The sequence below is a fragment of the Salvia miltiorrhiza genome, chromosome 5 (genome assembly GCF_028751815.1).
Source record: "Salvia miltiorrhiza cultivar Shanhuang (shh) chromosome 5, IMPLAD_Smil_shh, whole genome shotgun sequence".
Classification (NCBI taxonomy): Eukaryota; Viridiplantae; Streptophyta; class Magnoliopsida; order Lamiales; family Lamiaceae; genus Salvia; species Salvia miltiorrhiza.
Genome location: NC_080391.1, coordinates 44,770,616 through 44,795,832, shown reverse-complemented (window position 1 = coordinate 44,795,832; position 25,217 = coordinate 44,770,616). Strand labels below are relative to the sequence as shown.

Below are 25,217 nucleotides of genomic sequence, written 5' to 3'. Positions count from 1 at the left end.
CAACCTCTTCTCGCTGATTGTGATCTCCACCCCACTTGCTTTCCTTGACCATGGTCGGTAATTGTCAAGGAAATTTCATCCTAAGATCAGGACGTCAGCTTCTTGTCCGACTTTGCCCTCGATCTGGATCTCAAAGCCTCCAATCTCCAGAAATTCGATGTATCGATTGCTTTCTGGATTTGCCAAATAGTACGACGTGTTGCAAGGAAACTAATTTTTTCTTTCGATTGTATCAAACCTTGTGGAAACACTTCTCTATCCTTCGGGGTATTTGAGTTTCACTCTTATGCCTTGAGCTGGTGTTTCCTGGATCGTCTTTCTCTCGTAGGATTGAGAGAAACTTCTTTCTAAAGGCCTTGAGATTAGCTTATCTCCTTGGAATGATAGCTTCGGTGCTCCCAATCTGAGACTTTGATTATGTTTCAGCACCTACTTGTCTCCGACTTGGATGTCAATTTCCCTTATTTGTGGGATTTCGACTCGGTCAGGGCTAATTGCCTTGGCCACCTCCTTGAATATATCTGGGATTTCAATAAAATTCTTCCCCAGAAATAAATTCGTGTGGTGGGAATTTGATAGGGCATATGATACTTGATATGTAATTGAGTATGGCATATTTCCTCCCGTTAATAGATCCTTCCTCTTGTAGTCCTGATAGAGTGTCAGGGCTCGGCTGAAGGCTGAATCTTGAAGATTATAAGCGATCTGTGGGTACAATTCGGTTACAATCTACTTGGCGTAAAGATTGCCTGAGAAAGCTCCCAGCACCGCATCTCTCAAATTTGTAATCCTCTTGTCACAAATTGCAATATCTATTGGTGTATCTGTCCCTGGTGAAAGTGAGGACTTGATCACCAACTGGATTGCTCCAATATGAATCCATTTTATCGCCTTAGCAACTTCTAGCTTCATTTTTTAGAGATCCCTCCGCACATATTCGGCTGGAATGAATTGGATCTCTACTTGGTTGTTCGTCATTTCTATTGGAAGCGCCAACTCCCGACTCGTTGTGCCGAAGAAGACATGATGCTTCCTTTTGAATGGACTCAAGCTTTGTAGAACTTGATCCAATCTTCCTCTTGAAAACCCTTGGAACGTTTGTATATCTATGGTTTTGTTCTTGATTTTATCCACGAGTTTTTCCACCACCTTCTGCTGCGGGATCAGAGAATGGCTGTTATATCCATCCCGATCATCCTTTTGGAAGTGGATAACATCGTCCTCCTTAGTGTGACTCGTCTCTGAATGATTCATCAGTTATGTCTGAATCTTCAAAACTAAAGACTTCTTCCTGCTCGTATATACTCTCATCAGAGGATATATCTTCGAACCGATACACGTGTATCAGTTCTTGGTTATAGATGGCATCTTTGATATTCGGTGTGGATTCGAATCTCCTCATCCCTCTTTTCTCGTTGTCGGGGCAGTTGGTAGAAATATGCCCCTTTGCACCGCACGTATAACAGTTGCAATCTTTGAAACTTTTATTTGTTTTGGCTTGGGTACGCCTGGAAGTTTTTCTTGTCGGGGTTCGTTTTTGAGATGAAAACCCACCCCTCGATGGTCCGATCCGTTGGCCTGACTTATAAGATCGGACTTTTTGCTTAGACCACATAGTTCTAGGTCTCCAAGAACCTCGCCTTGTTCTTGGTTCTCTTTCATAGGGTTGGAACCTATTTTTCTTCTTTTTCCTTCTTTGATACAATAATTCCCCACCAATTTCTGTTGGTAGGTCAATATTGTTGCAAATCAAAGGAGTTCCTTTGTTGATTTTTTTCAATTTCTTGAGGTTCCTCTGGACTTTAGCCTGCTGGCACCATTCTAACAGCTTCTTATGGACATAGGACATTATTCTTGATGTACTATTAAGAGGAAATGCTCCAGGTGACTTGTAATCGTTGATGAACATTTCCCTCCATGGACTTGGAAACTTTAGAAAGAAGAGATCCATAGCGACCTGATCATCAACCAGCCCCATATGTGTATATAAGGCATATAAGCGTAGAAATTCATCGAGAGCTTTTGGCTCCAGCACAACCAATCTCAAGCTATAGAGTGCTTGTTGGTATTTGATATGCTTTTATTCTCCCGCACCTTCAAAGAATCCCAATCCAAGAAAGTGAACTTTGAGATATTCCGTTGCCTTTTCAAGAATTTCCCATGGAGATTCTTTGGCAAACAGCTCATTCTTTTCGTAGGTTTTGATGTTGTCCCAAAACTATTTTGCCATTTCAGCAAAACTTGCATAGAAGATTTTGATAAATTCGTCTTTATCATATTCTACTGTGGCAACCACGATCTTCATTGCTGATGCCCATTCATCAATGAGTTATTCCCAATTTTTGAAGCTTGCTTCGTCAATATTGAGAACTAACCCATATGGATGGATTGGCTCGAGTGTGGCCTTTCCTACGGGGGTTTCTTGTAGTCTGCACCGTCTTCTGGTCCGTTGGAGGTTGCCTGCTTCGTCACAAACTTCAGCCCTCCTAGAAGTAGTAGGTGGATCTCCTTGTGGTGGGATTTCGGCCTTGGGCTCGAAACCTCCTTGGTTCATCTTTAGATCTACCATATTCAAGTTAGCAAATGATTCAGCTAACTCTTGTAGATCTTCTAGTCCGATTCTTTCGAGGTTATTCATGATTTTTTCCTCTCAAGAACCGGGCTATTTCTTCTGTCTGCAACTTTTTGGGTGCTGCATCAAGCGGTAGAGGATACGTCTGATCTTTGGACCATGAATTCCGAATTTTTCCGAAACATGATTTTCGCCTTTCGATCTCCTCTACTTTTTTCTTGATATCTTGCAAGAGGATCAAGATTTTCTCTTGTTTGATTGATATCCGGCTCATCTCAAGTGGTAGATCATATAGCTTATTGCCATAGTATTCCACCGTCTTTTAAATTTCTCGTAATTCAATATTTACGGAAGAATCCGGCATGATAGGCTAATACTTTGGGTAGACAGCTCCAGCTTTGTCCTTCTGTTCCATCAGTCGTGAGATGGATGGATATCGGCTCTGGTTTGTTCAATCGCTGCTCTGGTCTCAGCGATTTTCAGTAGGTGGTCATGATAAGATCTGATACTCGTGATAATATCACGAATAATTTCTCCATCTTCTCCTCGTCGAATATTCGTTACAAGGACTCGATTGTTCCAGTTTAGTTCGTCTAGTAGACGAGTGGTTTCTCTCTCCAAATGTTTGAGAGAATTCCTGTATGCCATACATCTCGGAGTCCGGATCCATAAATTTAAATGGAGTCTCCTCCCACATAGGTTAATTATAAAATAAATTAAATATAATATAATTCCTCAATAAAAACCCGCTCTGATACCAATTTTAGAAGTGCGGATTAATGTATAAGATGAAGTATAAAGAGAGATATAGCATAAAGGTAGGAATGATATTTCACTATGAAATGAGTATTTTTCATAGATGTTTTATAGAGGTGGGTATATTTGATAGATATATTATGGAAGTGGGTATTAAAAATATTTAACCCTTACTTACTCCCTTCGTCCATCAATTCATCTGTCCGCCAAAAGTGGACCACTTTTACTATATTGGGCGTCTGCAAAGAGTATACCACTCTCCTTTTATAGAAATGACCCCACCATCAATTTTAATCTTTTATCCATACAAACACTCTTTATTTATAAAAAAAAATCATCTCAAATTCAATCTCAACCACACATCTCATAAAGTGGTGAGACTCTTTCTCTACTACATCAAAATTATCACTAATTTTATTAAATTTCGTGTTCAGTTAAAGTGGTCCACTTTTGGCGGATGGAGATGGAATATTTTTTTAAAATTCGGGTTAGAGAGTATAATTTGATAGTCTTCGCTCTTTAATGACTTTCACCACAGAGTGAGAAAACGCGGTTCAAACTTCGAAGTGTAGTAAGTGCGGTTGTCGGAATCCGGTCAATTTTTGTTGGCCGCCATTAGGGTGCCTCCAACCATAAGCCAGTTTTTAGTTTTTAAAATTGCCACATCAATGCCACATCAGCTTTAGAAACCCACCTACTTTTTTCTCTCACATCTCTTCCAACAATAAACCAGTTTCTTACTTTTTCAGGGTCCCACCATTATACACACTCCCTTTATATATATATATATATCCCAATTAATTTAGGAAAGCATTATTATTTATATATTTTAATTTTAAATTAATTTATATATATATTAATTATCTAATTTAATAAAATAAATTAAATTTAAAATTCTAAATAATAATTAAAATTACATTAATAAAATTCATATTACATTGCTAAAATTAAAATTACATTGCATAAATTATAATTACATTAATTGAAACTACATAAACATAATAATTCAAACTAAAATATTACTTAATTCTAGCCATCTGCGGCATTGATTTGTGCCCAAATATGTTGTGTCAAATCATGTGATGGTATTGTGAAGTTGGAAAATAGGAACCTTGAATATTTTGGGAGCTTGAATTACTAGAATCAGAATTTTGGGAGCTAGAATCCGTCATTTTACTTGTGAAAATGAAGTGAACAAGATAACAAAAAAAAATGAAGTATTGGAGAGTTGTATGGAAATGAAAGAATGAAATGAGTATATATAGAAAATTTTAAGAATCAAGACGTTAGAAAAATATTTCCGTTACAATGATAAAAAAAAATTGTCGTTGTTTCAGTAATTAAAATAGCCGTTCCATAAAATTGAAATACTCTTTCCATACTTTAAATTGAAATAGGAAGTGAGAAATGGGTGCAAACAAAAAAATAGGACCCACATCACTTGAATTTCGACTGAATCACTTGAATTTCAGCTGAAACCATAAGCAATAAAGGTGAAATAGGGCACCACTTTGTCAGTATAAACTAGCTTCCAGTTCGAAACCAGTTTTTTGCTCAAATTTTAGAAACCAGTTTTTACACTCTCCAATGCTAATTTCCAAAGTTAAAAACTGGAAGAAACTGCCGTTGGAGGCACCCTTACAAATAAAAAATGGCAGAGGTTTCAAACGGGTCAAACACTTTTCACTAGTTTGGCATTATGCACATTTCAGTGTCTTTGCTTTCACCTTTTTTAAGATTATGACTATATTTTTCAATCCTAAAAACGAAATTATATTCTTAACTTAGCTCTTGTATTAAAATGGATTCTTACATTTACAAATATAGAGATATAATTTTAATACCAATAAATATATACTCTCTCCGTCCCACGAATCTTGACACGTTTGATTTTGACACGAGAATTAAGGAGTTGGAGATTAGTGTTTTAAGTGTGTAGATAATAAAGTGTAAAAGTGATAAAGTAGAAGGGAGAATATAATTAAAACCCTTATTTTTGAACTAATTATTAATCTTATTTGAAAATGTGTCAAAATTCGTGGGACGATTCAAAAAAAAATACGTGTCAAGATTCGTGGGATGAAGGAAGTTCGATTATTCAGCTCATTGGGTGTTCGCCTAGTTAATAGTAGAGTGGCGAGTATATATGCTTATAGTAATAAATTCAAAACTAAGTAGCATAATTGAAATCGAGATGCACGAAAGTGAAGTTTACTCAAAGCGCATAATCAGATACTGGTTGCGGTTTTCTTTTTTTCTTTTTTTGAAGTCTAGTGGTTGCGGTTTTCCTTCCAATAGAAAGCGCAACTATAATGACTCAATTTTAATATGAAAAGCATGAGAATCTAGTTTAATAGGAATCTATAGTCTAAAAAAAAAATTATGAGAACTTAATGAAGATGATGATCTGATTATGAATTTCAATTTTAACTCAAAAAATTATGGAACAAATTTTAGAAATTTGAAATTACACCTTAAGTAGTACTCTCTCCATCCTCGAAAAATGAGGCACAATTATTATATTTAGCGTCCACAAAAAATCGGACACTTTCCCTTTTAGTACACGGGTCCACCATTTTTTCGTATATTTTATTCTTACAAATACTCTTTAATTCAATCTCAATTACTCATTTCAAATAATGGTGAGACCCTTTCTCCACTAACCACCAATTTTATTAAAATATGTGCCCAAGAAATGTGCCCCATTTTTGGTGGACGGAGGGAGTATGTGTTTTTACATATAGTTAAACTTACTTTTTGTAGGTTTTATAAAAACTTACTTATCCCAAAGTGAAAAAAAAAAGAAAAAAAGAATAAAACTGGTTGTCATAAAAAAAATCTAAAACGTCATAATTATCTCAATAAACCTTGCATCTAAATCTCGTCATATATTTTGTATTAGAATGATTAATTGCAAATGTATACAATATAATAAATTCCTTCCCGATAATAGTACCTTGTCTTGTGTGAAAATAATCTATAAGAAGGTCATATATAATTTTGCAAAAAAAAAACAAATTTTCAGATCCACCAATAATGATTCAGGAAACTAATTCAAAATGGTTATGATATTAAGAATTTATTATGATGCAAATCGTTTAGAGACATGAAGACAATCATTGTTCTGAATTTTAAATTTATACTTTATTCATAATTGATATGAAATCATTATTCTCACGTTCTTATTTGATACCACCAATTTCATTCCATTCACATGCTCTCATAATCAAACCCATAAAGCAAACCTCCATACTACTGATTTTATTCTACTGTATGGTTATGAGCATATCAAATAACTTTAGTTAAACTTTAAAATAGTCAAAGTATTTAAACTTTTGATACATCAACAATGCAAACACCCTTTCTAAAAAAAAAAAAAAAAACAATGCAAACACCCTAGCACTATAATTACTAGAGAAAGAAGCAAAAATTTTACACTGCTGCAAGAATTAGACATGCCATACAGTCCTTTCCTATAATTTCATGCACCACATATTTTTCTCACACAAAATCATTTAGTTTCCATTAAATGATCTACTGCAGCATAAGATAAAAAGCAATTTACATACACTAAAACAAAAACATTTCCTCACTAATTTTTTTCAGCAACCATATTTTTGAATTTTCTCTGGAGCAATACTCACACTGTTCATGTGATTTCTGTGCTATTATACATTCAGAAACAAAGCTCAATACATTTTAGATACAGTATAACACAATCAATTAATACCGTATAAATACATAGAATTCTTCTGCTGATCACAAGAGCATAAAAAAAACTTACTGAACCGATGTTCATGCACGAACCGGAAAACGTGCATGATCACGACTCGTTTCTCAACTGCTGACAAGCATCTCCATCAGCAGATCATTCCAAGTATCTATCGGGCCGGGGAGACACCAGTGGAGGCAGTCATTGATCACCTTCGCGTTCTTGTCTTTGGCGAATGGTTGGAAAAACCGGTAGGGGCCCGGGTGTGCATCCGGCCGTAGCAGTGAAAGAGGGTTCACGTCTAAGAGTTTAAGGTTTACCCCGTTTTCAGTAGCTTTAGCCGACGCATTCTCAAACTCTTCTAGTTCCACCTCTCGGAGAATCCTGTTCAGTTCCTTCAACTCAAACTCACCGTGCCTTGCAGGTACTTTCCTTTGACAAGTTCCGCCACTGAACCACTCCCCGTTTTCAAAGTGGTCAGGCGTGGAGGTCCTGTAGAAGATTGTCCCCTTGTGTTTTGACGCGATGATGTAGTTGAACACATTCCTGATGACTTTGCGGTACGCAAATTTAATCCCGACCTCAGTGATGTTCCTCTTCGGGCAGAAGTGGCAGCCTAATATCTTGTCGTCTTCATAGTAGATGGCTCCTTTAACAAACCATTTGCCACTTGAGAGTATCATGTGATCCAAACTGTTGTAGTGCTGTGTCCAGTTCTTGTCGAGTTTGTCGAGATGCAGTTCTATTTCAGAAGTAGCAACACCGTCCATATCTTCGAAAATGGCAGCTTGAGCGAGGAAGGGGGACCAGAGGACTGAAAGAGAGAAATTGTATGAGGGGAAGACCCATCTTCGGTTTTTGTAACTCTCGTCATGATAAACATGATCTGCCTTTTCGACCTGAAGAGAAAAATAGCCTAGTTTTAGTTGCTCCGAAAACATTCTTGACCACTAGAATATTCTCGGGTCTAACACGTCCACGTACCAAGTCAATCATGCTCAGGAACATTAATGTGAAAAGGAGTGAAAAAAAGATGAAATCAGAAGCTCAAAAATGAAACTGCATCTACAGATGTGCATCTACAATCGTTGAAAGCTGATTGCAGGTAATGTATGAGATTGAACCTCAAAAGTAAGGATGAAAAGCTGCACTAAGCTACAATAGGTAAATTGGGAATGAGATCAACCTCAGACACTCTTCATGATCAATCAAAAAGAGCTGCAACATAAAGTAAGAATCTTCGTTTATAAATTCTTAATACCTCTCTTCATTTTCAGCAGAACTATGAGAAGACAGCCTAAACCATAATGCTCTACTTAATAAGGGTACTCTAAGCAATAAAAAATGTATGTCCATATTCAAAATCCAGGGGTTTTATATATAAAGAAAAGAAAGAGAAAACATTGATCATAGTCAACCAATTAGTGAAGATATTCCTATGGATGCGTAAAGAACAAATAAAGAAATACCACGAAGCCCAATATGGAAAGTTTACACCCACATTGATTGCATACATTAGACTTAAACCTTCATTAATTAAAAACAAACTAATGTAGGGCTAAATCATGATATTATACTCATTAATCACCATGTGCTGTTGACTTTATATTTTAAATTCTCCAACCACATAGCAAAAGCATGGAACATATAAGATTGATATAAGCTGATGAACTCATTATAGAAGCAACTTAATGAAGCTTTACCACTGAGAGCATGCAGAGCAGCGACTGCACGTGGTTCCTGGATATAGAATCGCCAATCAACGCCCAACTTTTGTTCCTCATCAAATCAAGAAACCTCCATGGATCAAGCCGGGGCAAATCGCAACCACGGGGCTTCCACCTCCAGTAAAGATAGCCTCTGTCTGGTCGCCCATTCTTCATACAATTCTGATGTTTCTCAATATACTCACAAGTGTTATTTGTGTAAAATGGCTCAGATTTATCAGGAATCCAATCGCCATAAAAAAGATCACATTTTCCATCACTATCTGCAAATCTTCATCACATAACAAAATGAGTGGAACACAATCATTCATTCGAAGTGTACAAGACCATCAGCTCAAAGCTAAGAAACCAGCATAGTATTTCCTAAGAACACAAATCCCATCACACATTTTCAATCAAGTTGAAAAATGGCTTCTTGAAACACAATAGATACACAGCTACAAATGTTACAAGCATTAAATTAAGACTCCGAACTAGTTGAACAGAAAATTGATTCATAAATCAACCCAACTAGAATCTAGCATCATTTAAAGAAAAAATTAAATGAAAATGAGAGAAAGATCTGACCTTGTGGAGGAATCTGATCAGTACTTGGTTCCGAATCGACGGAAACTGAAGGGGGCACTGAAATCTGAGAAGTTTGGAGAAAAGGGGTGTCTGAAGCTGGAGAGAATTCGAAGGATCTATTGTAGAGGAGTCTAAATGCAAGAGCCACTAGAAGAATCGAAACCCCAAATTTGATAACAAAGTAATTGTGATTGTTGAAAACCCGCCACCATGATTTCCAATTGTAGTGTACCTTGTTCACCATTTTCTATGATTTAGAGCTCACTCTTTCAGTCTGTGTTGAGCTTAGATTTCAGACGCTGCATAAATATATTTTTCTTTTTCTTTTTTATTATTATTTTGCCGAGAGGTTATAGACATTCGTCTCGGGGAAAGTCGAAAAGACATTCTATTCTTTAAACATGATGTCGTAACTAAAATTTTGTTTTGTTAGAGATAAATCAGCTTAAAAATCATATTTTTTCCCATTAAAGGACAATTTGGATATTTTAAGCTGCTTTGGAGGTCTGTTTATAATCTCTCGTTTTTGCATTGATTAATAGTGATGAGGGATGAATTGCACCGACGCAGACGGAAATCAAAACAGCATGGCGGCCGTGATTATGTACAGTATTCACAAACTGGAAGATGATGTCGCGTGCAAACTCTAACAAAATCCTCTTTTTTCATTTTTTTTTATTTTAAGGTAAAATATCCAAACATATTTTACCAGAATTATCAAATTTAATTAATTAATACCTAACCTAATAAGACTATGCTCCATATAAATGTTTTGATAATCGAAAATTGAATAGTTATCATCATGAATTTGATATACAAAATATATTATATGAATAAATAATAGTAATTCATATACAAAATATAATTAAAAATTAAATAAATTTATATAATATTTCAAATTCTAATAATTAGATATATTTAACAATTTTTCATCTACAAATTTATATAAAGATTAATACAAATTTCACTTATAAAATTTTTATTTTTGAAATTAAAAAGTTCTAAAATAATCATTTATTTAGTATTGTCCACAATTATTTTTTTCTTCGTCCCAGACCCCTAATTCTCTTGATCCGACCCTGAAATACATGATACCAATACTAGATAGCCCCACATTTTAGGTTTACATGACATTGAAAAAAAATCATTTTTACACATTTTTCACGTCAAATTCATGAAGATTCTATTTACAAATTACAATGCACCGAGAAATATTTTTATATTTTTATAAAATTGATACAAACTCAATTACTCCCTCCGTCCACGAAAGAACTTCCTATTTTTCTATTTCGGGACGTCCACGAAAGAACTTCCTACTTTTTCCTATTTTGGGACAATACCCCACCACTTAAAAAATACTCCACTTTTAAGACAATTCTCACCACTCAAATAACATTGATTAAAACAACACAATAAATTATTAATACTTTTTCACAATTCCCAATACACTTTACAACTTTTTCTCCACTCTCAATACACTATACAACATTTTATTAAAACACGTGTCACTCCCTCCTAGGAAGTTCTTTCATGGACGAAGGGAGTATTATATTTATCAATATAATAAAAATTCACTTTTAACGGAATATATTTAAGCTGAATATTAAAAAAAAAAAAAAGAATTCACTAAACAAAAATTGGTATTATGAAAAGGCAAAAATAAGTTAAGAAAATGAAAATAAAAATAAAAAAGAATTTAAAAAGTAGAATTATTCAAAAAAAAAAGATGAGAGAAGAGATAGAATTTTAAAAAAAAAAATCTTTAAACAAATATAATTTTTACATTTTAAATCAAATATTCACATAAAATATACTCCCTCCGTCCCGCCCAAGATGCTACATATTCCTTTTCGGGCCGTCCCAACGAAGATGCTACATTTCTATATTTGGCAAAAATAAGAAATTTTAAACACTTAATTAACACTAATTAAGTATTTCTTTATTATCTTCTCTCTCCTACTTTATCACTTTATTACCTTCTCTTTCTTACTTTATCACTTTATTATTACACACTTAAAACATTAATCTACAACTCCTTAAATCCCGTGCCGAAAAGCAAATGTAGCGTCTTGGCCGGGACGGAGGGAGTATCAAATTAAAGCTATCGTTATCTTTAATTTGATATGCATATTAAATATTTTATAATTAGTCGAGTTTCACAATTGTAGAAAGAAATAAAATAAAAAATAAGATGATAAAAAAATTAAAAGAAAAACCTTCAATTTTTTTTATAACTACAAAATTGTCACTCAATTTTGAATTGATTTCAAACTGAAAATTGTCTTTTCAATACATATTAGATCTTCTTCTTCTGCTAAGAGCATCTGCATCGCCCTACTCGATGGGGCTTACTCGAGTAGGGCGTTGCAAGTCATCCCTACTCAAGGGATACTTGAGCTGTTGAGTATACCCGATCTCTCCAAAAAAGTGGCGCGTTGTCTACACGCGCCCTCATTAAAAAATAAATAAATAAATAAAATAAAATAAAAATTGAAATTTGAATTAGTTCAAAAAAAAATCTTGAAAATCAGTCCATTTGACCGATGCACAAAGGACATTGCACAACTCCATGGTCCAAGAAGTGCTCAAGCGTCGTGGACTTATCTAGACTAGGATTTTAATTTATATAGTTTTAAATTATGTCTTTATGTTTTTTTTTTGTAATTTTTAGGATTTTTAAATTAATGCAATTTCAATTTTAATTAAATTGTGTTATTTAATTTTGAGCAATTAAATTTAAATGAAAAGTATAAAAATCAAAACTAAAGAAATCAAGTAAGCTATCAAGTAACCCCAATGTGGCCTCCTTACTCAATGTGGTCCCCTCCTATCAAATAAGCTATCAAGTAAGCCCAATATGGATGCTCTAAGTCTTCTTCTTCACTTGGATCTCTTCATTTGTTGGTTTTCCTCTTAAACTGAGTCTTCACTTTAGCTGGGACTTCTTGAGCAGGAGTATCTTTCTTTAGCTGAGATGATCTCTTCAGCTGGAACTTTTGGCAGCCTTTGAGTCTTCATAGAATTTCCCCAAGTCTTCATTCACTTTGACTTGATTTCAGCTTATTGCACCTTAGCTGGGAACTTCTTGATCCATCAGCTAGTTTGGTTATCATCAAGGTTTTGGTATAATTGAATTTTGGCATCCTCAAAACATCATTAATTTTTGGATTAATTATGCCAAAAGCCATGAACTATACCCCAATTTTCAAGCTTTCTATAAACTTTTTATTTTATCAGGAATTCCCTGAATTTAAAGGGTTGAACAATTTTTCCATACTTTTTTCTCCGGCGAAGCTCCGGGCTGACTTGTCTCCTACATGGTAATATCGAGCTGACGTGGCTTCTATTTGGACTGAAAAATTGACACATGGAAAAAAAAATCATTCTCTTGTTTTTCCCCCTCCTCCATGTCCGACGAACTCCACCACCCCACCAGATCCGCCGCCCACTCTCTCTCCACCGCCCACCGCCTTCCCCCCCCCCGTCAGATTCGCGGCCTCCCAGATGGAGCAGTGGGGTTTGGGCTCGACTGCTGTTGCTCGATTTTTGACGGACTCCATCGCCCCCTCTCTCTCCACCACCTACCACATTCCCCCACCACCATCACCAGATCCGCCACCTAGGATTGCGCCCCCTTTCGCGCGGAGCCACCACCCGATACTTTCAATTTCATAAACACTTACACATGCTTTTAATCAGATGTTTTTACAGGAGAAATTGTATTTGAAAGCTGTTATATGAGAATCAAATAGAACAAAATTCCACAAATATGTTATATGGGCGGCGATTTCGCCGGAGAAGGGAGCAGCGGCGGCGGTCGTCGTCAGGCTGTTGTCCAATCAAAGCGCAGAGAAGGCGCGGCGGCGTTGAAAGGAGGGACGGGAAAGAGAGAGTGTGAAAGCAGAGGCAGAGACGTCTGCCTCCTCCGGACGGCGCGGCGGCAGAAACTGTGTGTGTGTGTGTGTGTGTGTGAGAGAGAGAGAGAGAGAGAGAGTGTTGGGAACCTTGTGGAATATCCTAACCCTTGTTTTGATGATACCAAAAATCATAGGACTTATTTGTAATAGACTAGAATCGTTTTGAACTCAAGTGTTAGAGTTCGTTTCTAGTTTAGTTGCGGTGTCGAAAACTGAAGACTGAAGACTGAAGAATGAAGACTGGAGTTACCAACTGAAGTATCAGTTGAAGAATCAGTTGAAGACTGATTATTTAATGCGCGCAATGGACTGATACTAAAGTCAAGTATCAGTTGAACATTCCTCCTAGGACTGATCTTCCAACGTTCAGAGGAAGCCACGTACGCACAAGTACAGCCGCATTAAATGCAGAGATATCACAATATCTTATCTCTGCAGAGGTCATTCCTATCTGGTGGTTACTTTTCAGAGATGTCACTTCTCATGTCCATCAAAGAGAGCCGTTTCCACACAGACAAGGAACCTCGAAGATTGAAGCCTCAGCACAAATTCAAATTGCTCTCCAACGGAAGAAATCTTGAGGACGATTTACGCCAACGGATCTATTCAAGAGTTCTCCTACAAATAGCGCTCGAGGATCACTTCAATCTTCACCGATTCAACGACATAAGCTGAAGCTCTGCCGAAATTGCTACTCAGCCTAAAGCTTAACCGCCCAAAACTTGAATCGAAGAAGAGAATTCCAAAGCCAAAATCAGTCTCTACTGATTACATACATTCTCTTAGACCCTAGGCATATATCTGTTTACCCAGAAGCCAAAGGTCAAACTTGCTTCAAAGAACTTGTTCTTTGTAAGTATAGTTGGCACTCGTTTAAACCTCTCCTCCATAAGAGTGTTTGAGTGATTCGAAGTTCAGGAAGGTACTCTGAACTCTGAGTGGGAAGTCTGAGCACGAGGTGTGCTTAGCAGGGAAATCCTACACGAGGTGTGTGGGTGCCGAAGAGAGTTTATCTTCAGTTTACGGTTGTGTGCACCAGGCAAGCACACGGGTACGGTTTGCAGTGCACCAGGCAAGCACTTGCGGAGTGGATTGTTGGTCTGATCAACCAGCCGTGGATGTAGGAAAGGGTTTTTCCGAACCACGTAAAAGTCTCTATGTTATTTACAGCTTTCAGTTTTACATTCAATACTTGTGCGATTTCAATTGATAAAACTGAACACTGACTAACAGGAAAGAGAAACCTTAATCCAACTATCTGCTCCACCGAGGCTATTCGAAACTAAGTTTAATTTCCGATGCGTATGATATCAATCTGACTGAACTATCCTCTGATAGTAAGGAAGAGTGATATCATCTCTATCTTTGCAAACACGACTGAAGCCCTTATGTGGATCAGTTAAGTTCCAGTGACTTAACTGATAACTCTTTACTGAAGAGCTTTCAGTATCAGTCGTCAACCCTGTTGGTCAAAACTAATTTCGGTAAAACAGGTGTCTTGTTTGCATGTAAAGTTTCACTTTAATCTCTGACTGAGATCCCTCTGATTAAGGTCGGTAGATTGTTGTAAAAATAGCCTATAGGTGTATTCCCCCCCCCCCCCCCATACACGTATTCGAGACCCCCCGGACCTAACAGAGAGAGAGAGAGCCTGTGTGAGTTTGTGCGTGAGTTATTTGTCCTTTGGAGAAGAGGATTAAGGAATGAGAGATGTGGGGGAGGACGAAAGTTCATGATTTTTAACGTAATTAACCTTTAATTTTTTCAACACGAGATATTCAAATTCTATGACTGATATTTACCTGGAGGAGCGAAAATTTCACCATATATATTTGAGTTGAATATTGAAAAAATAAAAAAAAATAAAGAAAAATTCACAACAATAAAAATTGATAATTATTAAAAGGCAAAAGAGATGAGAGATGAGTATAAGTTAAAAAAGATGAAAATAAATAAAAATGGAAAATAGAAAATAATTGAAAAATATTTTTATTCAAATAAAATATGAGAGAGGAGAGATAATGTTTTAAAATTTTAATCTTTAAATAAAATAAAAAAAATAAAACAAAATATAATTCTCGTGATCTTTAATTTGATATGTGTTGAGCTCAAAACAGAAAGAAAACGGAACACGTGAAAAGCGCAGAAAATGTTGAACTTTGTATTGATTTTAGCGTAAAGCTTTGAAAATAATTAGACAATGATAGTAGATGATTTTACACTAGTGTTTTACATATATTTATAAGCAAAGCATTACGAATTTTAGTAGGAAAATGACTCCTATTTGACTTATAATCGAATTATAATTCTCCATGCTTATCTCGTATTTCCATTGCAATCTTGATCTTGAGACTTGGGTTGGCTGAGTGCGCCGGACTCCTCCGGATAAGGTTAATTCCATGAAATCAGGCTTGTTCTATTGAGGACAGCGTTGTTCTGGGCTTGGCAGTGTTGTTCGCAGATAATTTTTCCATTTCTTTGTTATTTTCCTCCAATATTTTAGAAATGCATATTTTTATCCTCATCAATATGCATATTAAATATTTTATAATTAGTCGAATTTCATAATTTAAAAAAACAAAAAAAAAAACAAAAAGATAAAGAGAAAGAAAAGAATATAGTTTATAAATAAATCTTTAATTTTATTATAGTCACAAAATTGTCACTCAATTTTAAAATTGATTTTCAATTGAAAGTTGTCTTTTTAAAATATTATAAATTATAAATATTATAGATTTATCAAAGTTGATACACATATTTCTATAATTTGGGTATTAATTAGTTAAATATTTTAATTCATGATGGAATTGAATAATAAGTTATTTACTTATGATATACTCTCTTCGTCCCACTTATCTTGAGATATATATATATATATATATATATATATATATATATATATATATATATAGGGTTGAGATCTATGAAGAAGTAACTATATTTCGTTTTGAATAAGTCAATAAATTTACCGAATAAATCACGCGACTGCACGAATAGTTATTTTACTGAATAAACACGTACATTTTTCATTCATGCGCTCGCGTGATTTATTCAGTAAATGTATTGAGTTATTCAGCCTTCGTTGTTTCCTTCTACATTTAGCATTCTTTATTGATCCATTCCCTATATATATATATATATATATATATATATATATATATATATATATATATTGAACCGTTCCACCTATCTTGAGACATTTTCTTATTTGGCAAAAAATTTATTTTTTATTTACATTTTCATATTTTCACCTATCACACTTAACAACTAAATACTAATTTCTTAAATTTCATGCTCAAAATTTTCATCTCAAAATAAATGAGACGAAGGGGGTATTTGAGTATTTAATTTTTACTAATTCGAATTTATTTAACTTCTTATAATCTCAAGATCAAATCACATGGAGTCTCTTTTCTTTTTCTTTTCTTAAGATTCAAAATATATATATGATACTCTCTTTGTTCCCATATAAATATGCATAGTTGATCACGAAATGAATTTAATAAAAAAATGTTTGAAGTATTGATAATTAATGGAGAAAGAATCATACATTGAGGGTACTGTTAAGTAGATTGTGGGTACATAGCGTAAGTTATAAGAGTTGCTGAAATAGAAATTTTATTAAAAAAGAAAGAAAGAAACGGGACCTAAAAACCCATGAGAGCACATATGCAAACAAGGGGCCGGATCATAAATGAGCCGAGAAAAAACAAAACAAAAACAGACGAAAGACACCCGCAAAAGATCAAAAAACTAAAGGGTCGCCCTCATCCAAAGAAGCTTCATCGTCCAACATATCACCCCATTTTTCTTAGGTCGAGTAGTGTCAGGAGGAGAATGAAACATTGCCCCTCCAGCCACGGCTGACATAGCTCGAGCTGCATCGGAATGAGAGTGAACCACAAAATTCTGCATAATCGCGCCTCCAGATTGAGCATTTTGCACTTTATTCAAGAACTTCATCGGCAACGGGGTGTCCAGAACGACACGCTGTAACATGGCACCAGCAGCATGACCAGCTGCTTTTTGGGAATCCGAAGACATACCATTCTTGATTATACGCCGGAGCCGGTGTTTAATAGAGGAATCTGAAACCTTTCCCTTCTTGATAGCCCCCTTCGGACGCCTCCGGCCACGAGTTATGGGGGGGTCCTCCATCGTCGCCTTTCCTGGTGTCACAGTCAAAGCCATATCTGAGCTGATAGTATCATTATGTGTAACAGAAACAACCATCTGTTGTGGAGAAGTTGCCTCAGCTATCATAGAGCCCATGGCATCTGTGGAATGAGCCGCCATGGAAGTTGCATAACGGTGCTCCTTCACCAATTTAGAACTGTCATTACCAGCCTTAGAAGAAGGCTTCATCACGTCCCGACCCATCTGCATCTCTGAAGGCCGAACATCCACCAACTCTTCCGCGACCTCTTCCTGAAAATTATCCAACACAGAGAAAGGATTGGAGGTGGAAACGTCATCCGTCTGAAATTGATCCACCGGTTTGACCAAAACCATCGTCCCCTCAACATGCCCACCAACATCTTCCTTCATAGGACGTTTAACAGGAGTGTCAGGAGGACCATGCACCGCAGCATCATGTTTGGAGTAGTGTCCAAAAATAGAGTATGCATAAATTTGGGGGACATGCCAAACAGAAAATATATGCATAAATACAGGGGACGGAGGGAGTATTATGAATTGACTAAATAATACTCCATTCATCTTACAAAAACATAAACAATATCTCATTTTAGAGTGTATCACAAAAACATAAATATTTTCGTTTTTGCACACTATCTTCTTGTATTTTTTTATCTCTTCTTTTCATACTTATGCACAAAAAAATCATCATAACTCACCACTACTTTTTCTCAATAAATTTATTATTCTCGCAACACTTTATAAAGTGGAACCTATTTTCCGTTCACATTAATTTTTAACTAACATTTTTTAAGACCCGTGTCATTTTCAATTGTTCATATTTTTTGTAAGATGGAGAATTCTAATACTCCCTCCGTCCCATTATTCATGGCATGGTTTCCTTTTTGGGCTGTCCCATTATTCATGGCCTGTTTCATTTTCTATACAAAATTAGGGCTCATTAACTACAACTAATAAACTTAATTTAAGGATAATTAAAACACACCCTCTCTAATATCACACGCCTCTTTCTCTCTCTACTTTAGCGCTCTCTCTCTCTCTATATATATATATATATATATATATATATATATCTCTTTCTCTCTCTCTCTCTATCGTATCGTCCCAGACTTTCTCCTCTCCCCCCCAAAATTTCTCATTCGGTCACACCTCTCCATTGCGCCACTTTCTCCACCTCCTCCGGATCTGCGCCGCCGCCTCCACCTCCGCTGCCGCTGGATCTGCGCCGCCTCCATCGCGTCTTCTAAATTTCTCTCCACTGCGCCTGCCTCCTCCACCTCCGCCTCCTCCTCCGGATCTGCGCCGCCTCTGCATCTGCACCGCCTCCGTCGCGTTGTTGCAGTGGCGCAAAAACCTCCCCATCTCTCATCCACTTCCTTCTCGCCGACCTCCCCTTGAACAACAAGTACGGGATGTGGGGGCTAGGGTTTACAGAGGGTGGAGCAGCCAGCACCAACCTGTTGGTTGCCGGAGTTCTGTAAACGGGAGGGGGAGAGAGGTCAGGATGGAAAGGGGAAAATGATGCAGTGAATTTCTTAAATTTCTTTAAGCACTTCTTGAATTTGGGGGAAATGATGTAGTGAATTTCTTTAATCTCTTTGTTGGTTGTTTGAATTTTTTTGTTGGTTGTTTGAATGATAGTGGTTGTTTGAATTTCTTTGGTGGAAGCCGGCGGCGGCCTCGCCAGTGGCGGCAGCAGCAGCAATAGATTTTTGGAGTAACAAAGCCTCATTTACTAACCATATTTAACATTCACTAATAATAATATTAAACATGTGGGCCATACAATATTTATCCTAATATTATTCTCCTTAATACCCGTGCCGAAAAGAAACCGGCCATGAATAGCGGGACAGAGAGAGTAATTGAGAACAACTAATAATCAAGTACGGATCAAATCATTATTCAAATAAAATAATACAACTAATAATATCGAAAAATATTTAAACGTTTTCTTTTACAAAAATGTATATTTTGACAATATTGTAGTGCAAATATTTCCCACTGTAGATATCCAAATAACAGTGTTTTAATACGAGGGTGGAAGAGGTATTACTTATCAAGGTGAAATAATATAATAAGATCAGATTTTTTAACTATCACGAATTGGCTTATTAAATAATACTAGTATATCACCCGCGCTATGCGCGGTGACTGTGATTTTAAATTCGCATAAAATGTGTATATGTTTTATAATTATTAATATTCTCGTTCGAATTTGATATAGTATCATATTTTCTTATTCGGACGTTTCAATTCAATATGTCACTTTCTAAAATGAAAAATTAATAAATAATTAACACGCTCACTCAACTCATTATTTACATCAAATGTTATTGTGGCCCACAAATAATTATTTATCTTTTCATTTAAAAAATAATATCTTCATTATCTCTTCTACTTTTTTGACAAATATACCCTAAAAATTACTCCCTCCGTCCGCCAAGATTATGTAAAAATTACTATATTTGGCGTCCGCCAAGATTATGTCACTTTCCTTTTTTGGCAATGGTCCCACCATCCTCTTTAATATTTTATCCTTACTAACACTCTTTATTTACAAAAAACCCACTCAAAATTCAATCTCAACCACACATCTCATAAAGTGGTGAGACCCTTTCTCCACTACATCAAAATCATCACCAATTTTATTAAATCCCGTGCCCAAGCCATTTTACATAATTTTGGCGGACGGAGGGAGTACTTTTTTCTTTCTTATTTTATTATGAGCTATCTGTTTATTCAAATTTGTGTCCATGTCCCGTGGCTTATTGAATTGGGATGAAGTGAGTAATATAAACTAATAAAATTAAAATTTGATACCAAATTTATTACTATTTGTAAAGTGATCAATGTAATTTATACAAAAATATAACATGTGTCTATACATAGATATAATATCATTTATATATGGAGTTGCTATAACAATACAAATAAAATATATCAAATCAGATAAGTTGTCTATGAATTGCTATGTAACATTACGAACTTGCTATGAAAAAAAGATCAATTAAAAAACAATCAACCTATGATTTTCAAACTCTGGACCAATAATTTATTCAGTAAAACTATGATATCACCAAATATCTTCACAATTTATGGGATGAAAGTATTTGCTATTAAGCATATTGATCTCTGACATTCTATATTTCAACACATATTTGATTCTTTGATTATTTGATTCTCCGGGCAGTGGGTGTTAATTCCAGGAGTGCTCCTCCTCCGGAGTTTGTGGAGGTACATTGGTGGCCACCGGTGGCGCCGTGGATCAAAGTGAATACTGATGGTTCAGCGACGGGAACTCCGGGAACTATTGCGGCAGGTGGGGTGTTTAGAGATAACTGGAATGTGGTGCGTGGTTGTTTTCACTTCAAAGGTGGCTCGGGTTTTGCCTTTGAAGCAGAGCTACTGGCAGTTATCTCGGCGATTCAAATTGCTCACAATCGTGGATGGCACAGACTTTGGATTGAAGCCGATTCCACCTACGTGATACTCATTCTTAATTCTCGTTCTTTGAATGTGCCTTGGCGTTTTAAGGCGGCTTGGAATAGGATTTTAAAGATGTTAGATGCTTTCTCGCTGCAGGTATCTCACATCTTTAGAGAAGGAAACAAGGCGGCCGATATAATGGCTAACCAACAACGTTCGGAAGGGTGGTGGCCGCACGAGATTGAGGAGATTAGGGCTGCGGTTCGTCTTGACATGGCTTCGCATAGCCATTTGCGTCAGAAACGGTAGTTGGGGCTGATGGGTGGCTGTTTGGTTCTAACCGCCCGTTTAGTTTTTTTTTTTTTTTTTTTTTTTTTTTCCCGTGGGGTGAGAGCCGGGATAGTTTGGGGACGATGGTTAGGCCGGAGTTCCGGAAACTTTCCCTTCCGCTCTTCCCTACTTTCGTTTTGTGTTTAGACGAGTACTCTTTTTCCTTTTCACGGTTTCCCCCACTGGGTTTTCAGTGAAAAGGTTTTAATGAGGTTCGGCCCTTAGTCTGCTCCTTCTGTGCTTTCAAGGGTTTTTTTTTTTGGTTTTTTCTTTTCTTTTTTTATAAAATCGTCATTTAATATTTCAACACATATTTTTGAAATATTAATAGACACGTAAGGATATTAAAATTTAATTTATTACTTATCAAAGATAATTGTATGGATACGAAAAAATATATACATTAATAAAAAAAATGTCATATTTAGAAAGTGACAATAATTTCGAACAAATTCAAACATATGATTTTCTTTATATCTTATAACTTTTGATTCAATTAAAATTGGATTATTTAATCTTGACTATATTTTTAATTCATTTGATGATTACATAAATATTAAAAATTAAAATCAAAATTAATAAAATAATAATATCTGATAATATATTTTAGATTTTTTTTTGCGTTAATAATTTACACATACCTTTCTTTATTTCACTTTGAAATTCACTCATTTTCAACTTATTTCAGCAAATTAACTACTAAACGATTGACCATAACCCTTTTTAATTTAGTTGCTCGTAATTAATTTTATTGACTTATTAACTTATAATTATTTTAATATTTATTGATTTAACCAAATGATTAATCAATTCAACAAAAAAGGATGCATGTATTATTATATTTAAAATATTCGCAGACAATCTTTTGTAAAGTGACAACGTTATGATTTTCTTATTGACATAAATTATACTAATATAAAATATTATCTTCTTATAATAATGACATTGCATCATATTTAACAAATTTTCTATGTAAAATAAATAGAACTACATATACTATGAAAATTAAAATGTCAAAACTAAGAAAATAATGAAAAAAAAGAAAAAATATTTTTAAAAATGTTTAAGCATGCCAGCTGTCTCAAATTCGAGAAAAATAATTAAAAACTAAAAAATAAATTAAAAAATTAATATATACAAATCTTAAATGGTCATAAATTACTCATTAAATTGAATTATACTTTTCATGTATCAAATTAAAGGTTATTCATGATCTTTTGTTTAAAATACATAAGTAAATATTGCATATTTGATCCCAAAGAAAATTATATAAAAAAAAATGTGCAATCAAGAGAAAGCATAATAAATTGAAACTAAATAGTTCATACGTGACAAAATAATTTGATTTGTTTATTGAGAGCTTGCATTTTTTAAGTAATATATTAATAGCTATTTTACAATATTAAACATATTTTTAAAACAAATTATTCATTCTTCTAATTTTATAGTAAAATGACAACGCACGCACTCTTCCATTTTTATAATATATATATTAGTATGCACATAGATTATATTTTTAAAATATAATGATGAGTTCAATAATTACACCCCTTTATTTATGGAGAAAGTGATTCACCTGTAGTGTGCAATGAATCGGGAAAGTGGTGAAATCGTTAAGGCAAGAGAGAAAAGAGTAGTATTGTATATTGCGTCTATTACAATGGCAAGCATATCCCATATTTATAGGTGTTTACAATGAGGGCAAGTAGGTAATTTTACACCCGATAACGACCCCTAGATTAGTTAGGTTGAATCTTTGATAAAAGTTGTCAGTGGCCGGCACGCCTTCAGTCTTTTCCAGAGCTGTCCGGGTCCGCTAGCTCTGAAGTTTTCTTCATAGATATGTCAGCCCTGCCCGAGTCCGCAGGTTACCTCTTCGCTGTTTTATTCTAGATCTGACCTTTGTTCCGCCTTCTTCCTCTCTAATCATGTCAACCCTGACTCCTTAAGTGGCAGAATCCTCTCGAAATGGCCCTGAAGCTCCTATCCTTCGAGCTTTCCACAAAGGATACTATTCAAGTTCATCTTCACTCTTTTGGTTCCAGGGCTATAATCTTCGTTGTTTCCCGGTTTGCCATACGCGTATTTTACTCCTCACCAGCTACTCCTCCCAGTCTAATTGAGTGTTCCTCTCGTTTACACTCAATTAGTTTCTCGACGCCTCATCTCCGTGTTCCAGCGCTTCTATTTTCCTTCTGTCGGGCATTAAATGCTCGTCAGTTGAGTGGACCCTGACTGTCTAATCGCCTCACCACTTTTCAGAAAAAAGCGCCCTTTCGGTTTTAACATTTGCTTGAAAACGCCACGCGTCATCCCCTGGTTGCACCAATGAAAAACCCTTGTACCCCACGCCGCCTTAACATATATAAGGCCCTCCATCCCCCCATTTCTCACTTTTCGTCATTTCTATTCTTCATCAATAACTCCCGACTGTTGTATGCTCACGCCGCTCGTTCGACGCTTCTTCGACGTCTGCCGGATTTTGATTACTCCCTTTCCGTATCCGCGACCATGTCTAGGTGTTATCTCCGTTCTTCTCTTCTTGGGTTGTGTGATCGTGAAAAACCTTCGTCGTCTTTTCCGTTTCAAAATAGTTCTAGGAAAAATATTATATACATAGTGAAAATGTCTTTATAATCCGTTCCTGCCTCGGTTATGGGAGTGAAAGAGATGAAGCGATTAGAGAAGGCCTTGCGAGGGCCTATTCCCGGCTTGACTTTTCGCCTTCCCGATAATAAGTCCCTAAAAACTCCTTCCAACCTCCGGAAAAATAGTATAGCCATGTGGGAGCAGCAAGTAGCGGCATGGCTGCGTCTACCCCCACCCCCTTTCCTTGTAGAGATTTGCAACTATTTCCGCGTCCCTTTTTACCAGCTTGCCCCTTCAGCTCTGGGAAGGGCTTTCTTCTTTCATATCCTTGTAAAATACCATGGCTGTCGAGATACAGCGCAGCTCTATTGTCAGATCCAAATCTTAAAGAAAACCAACACCCATTACAGTTTCTCGACCAGCAAAAAATTTAAAACCACCTTCATGAGTAAGTTGCCTTCTATGGATAAAAATTTTGTAAATAAATACTGCATTGTTTCTACGAATAAGGGGACCTGGCGTGCTTTTGCCAGCGTCACTGATGTGATCTGGCACCCAAAACGGCACGCCCTGCCGCACCGCTCTCTTCCTCCACCTTCTAATCATGATTTAGAGATTTTCAATCGACTCAATTTCCTTCATTCCGTCAAACCCTTGGCTTCCAAGCGTTTAGTAGAAAATAATTCAGCCTTGGCTGCTAACGGGTTGTTCTCCCGTTTTCCCGATTCCAAAATAGGTAATGAAATTATTTTTGCTTTCTTTTCTGTTTGGTGTGTGTAATAATAAGATATGCCGGATGCTAACCCTTTTTTGTTTGCTTTAGACATGGATTGGATGGCGGATTGCGATAACCTCCTTCCAGCTCCGGCAGAAGAGAATGAGGCCAGGGCTGAAACTCCCAGAGATGAAACTCTCCAGGATGCTCCCTTGGAAGCTGACACGTCTAAGACTGTTAGCGACGTCCAAGAATTTGGGGGTCCAACTGAGGCCCCCTCCTCTATCAGTATCCCTATGACCGAGGCTATTTCCTCGGTGCCTATTTCATACGTTTCCTTCCACCCTGGTCCTCGTCGCCCTAGTCCAGTCCTGGAACAGGTTATTGACATTTCTACTGTCCACGCTGGGCTTCGGGACGAGGGTGTCGAGGAGCAGGTCGAGGAGGAGATAGAGATTCTCGATGTTGCGCCAGTATCTATTCTCTACCCTGGGGCTGCCAAAACTGCCCCAAAAAATAGGAAGAAGGACCCAACCAGGGAAAAGGTTGAGGCCCTGGCTCGTAAAAATAGGGCAATTCGCCTGGGCAAGTCTGCAGCCCAGGGTTCAGAGCTGCCTGAGGACGCTTCTGTCGAGAGGACCACTCTTCTGGTCTATCCCATCTCCAGCATGAAAGGACGGGAATATTATGAACAAATGTTGGCCCGAATTCATCCGGAGGACCAAACTCTTGCCCGCAAGGCCTC

The 25,217-nt window shown here is 36.3% G+C and overlaps 1 protein-coding gene across 1 annotated transcript; it reads right to left on the bottom strand.

Moving 5' to 3' along the window:
• Positions 1–6,823: 6,823 nt before the first annotated feature.
• On the bottom strand, positions 6,824–9,841 carry LOC131024824 (protein trichome birefringence-like 23). Its single transcript, XM_057954364.1, has 3 exons — positions 9,335–9,841; positions 8,744–9,030; positions 6,824–7,939 (listed from the first exon to the last, which is right to left on the bottom strand). Exons 1-3 carry the CDS (start codon positions 9,576–9,578, stop codon positions 7,166–7,168), a joined length of 1,305 nt encoding a protein of 434 aa, XP_057810347.1. The 5' UTR covers positions 9,579–9,841; the 3' UTR covers positions 6,824–7,165.
• Between the last annotated feature and the right edge of the window lie 15,376 nt (positions 9,842–25,217).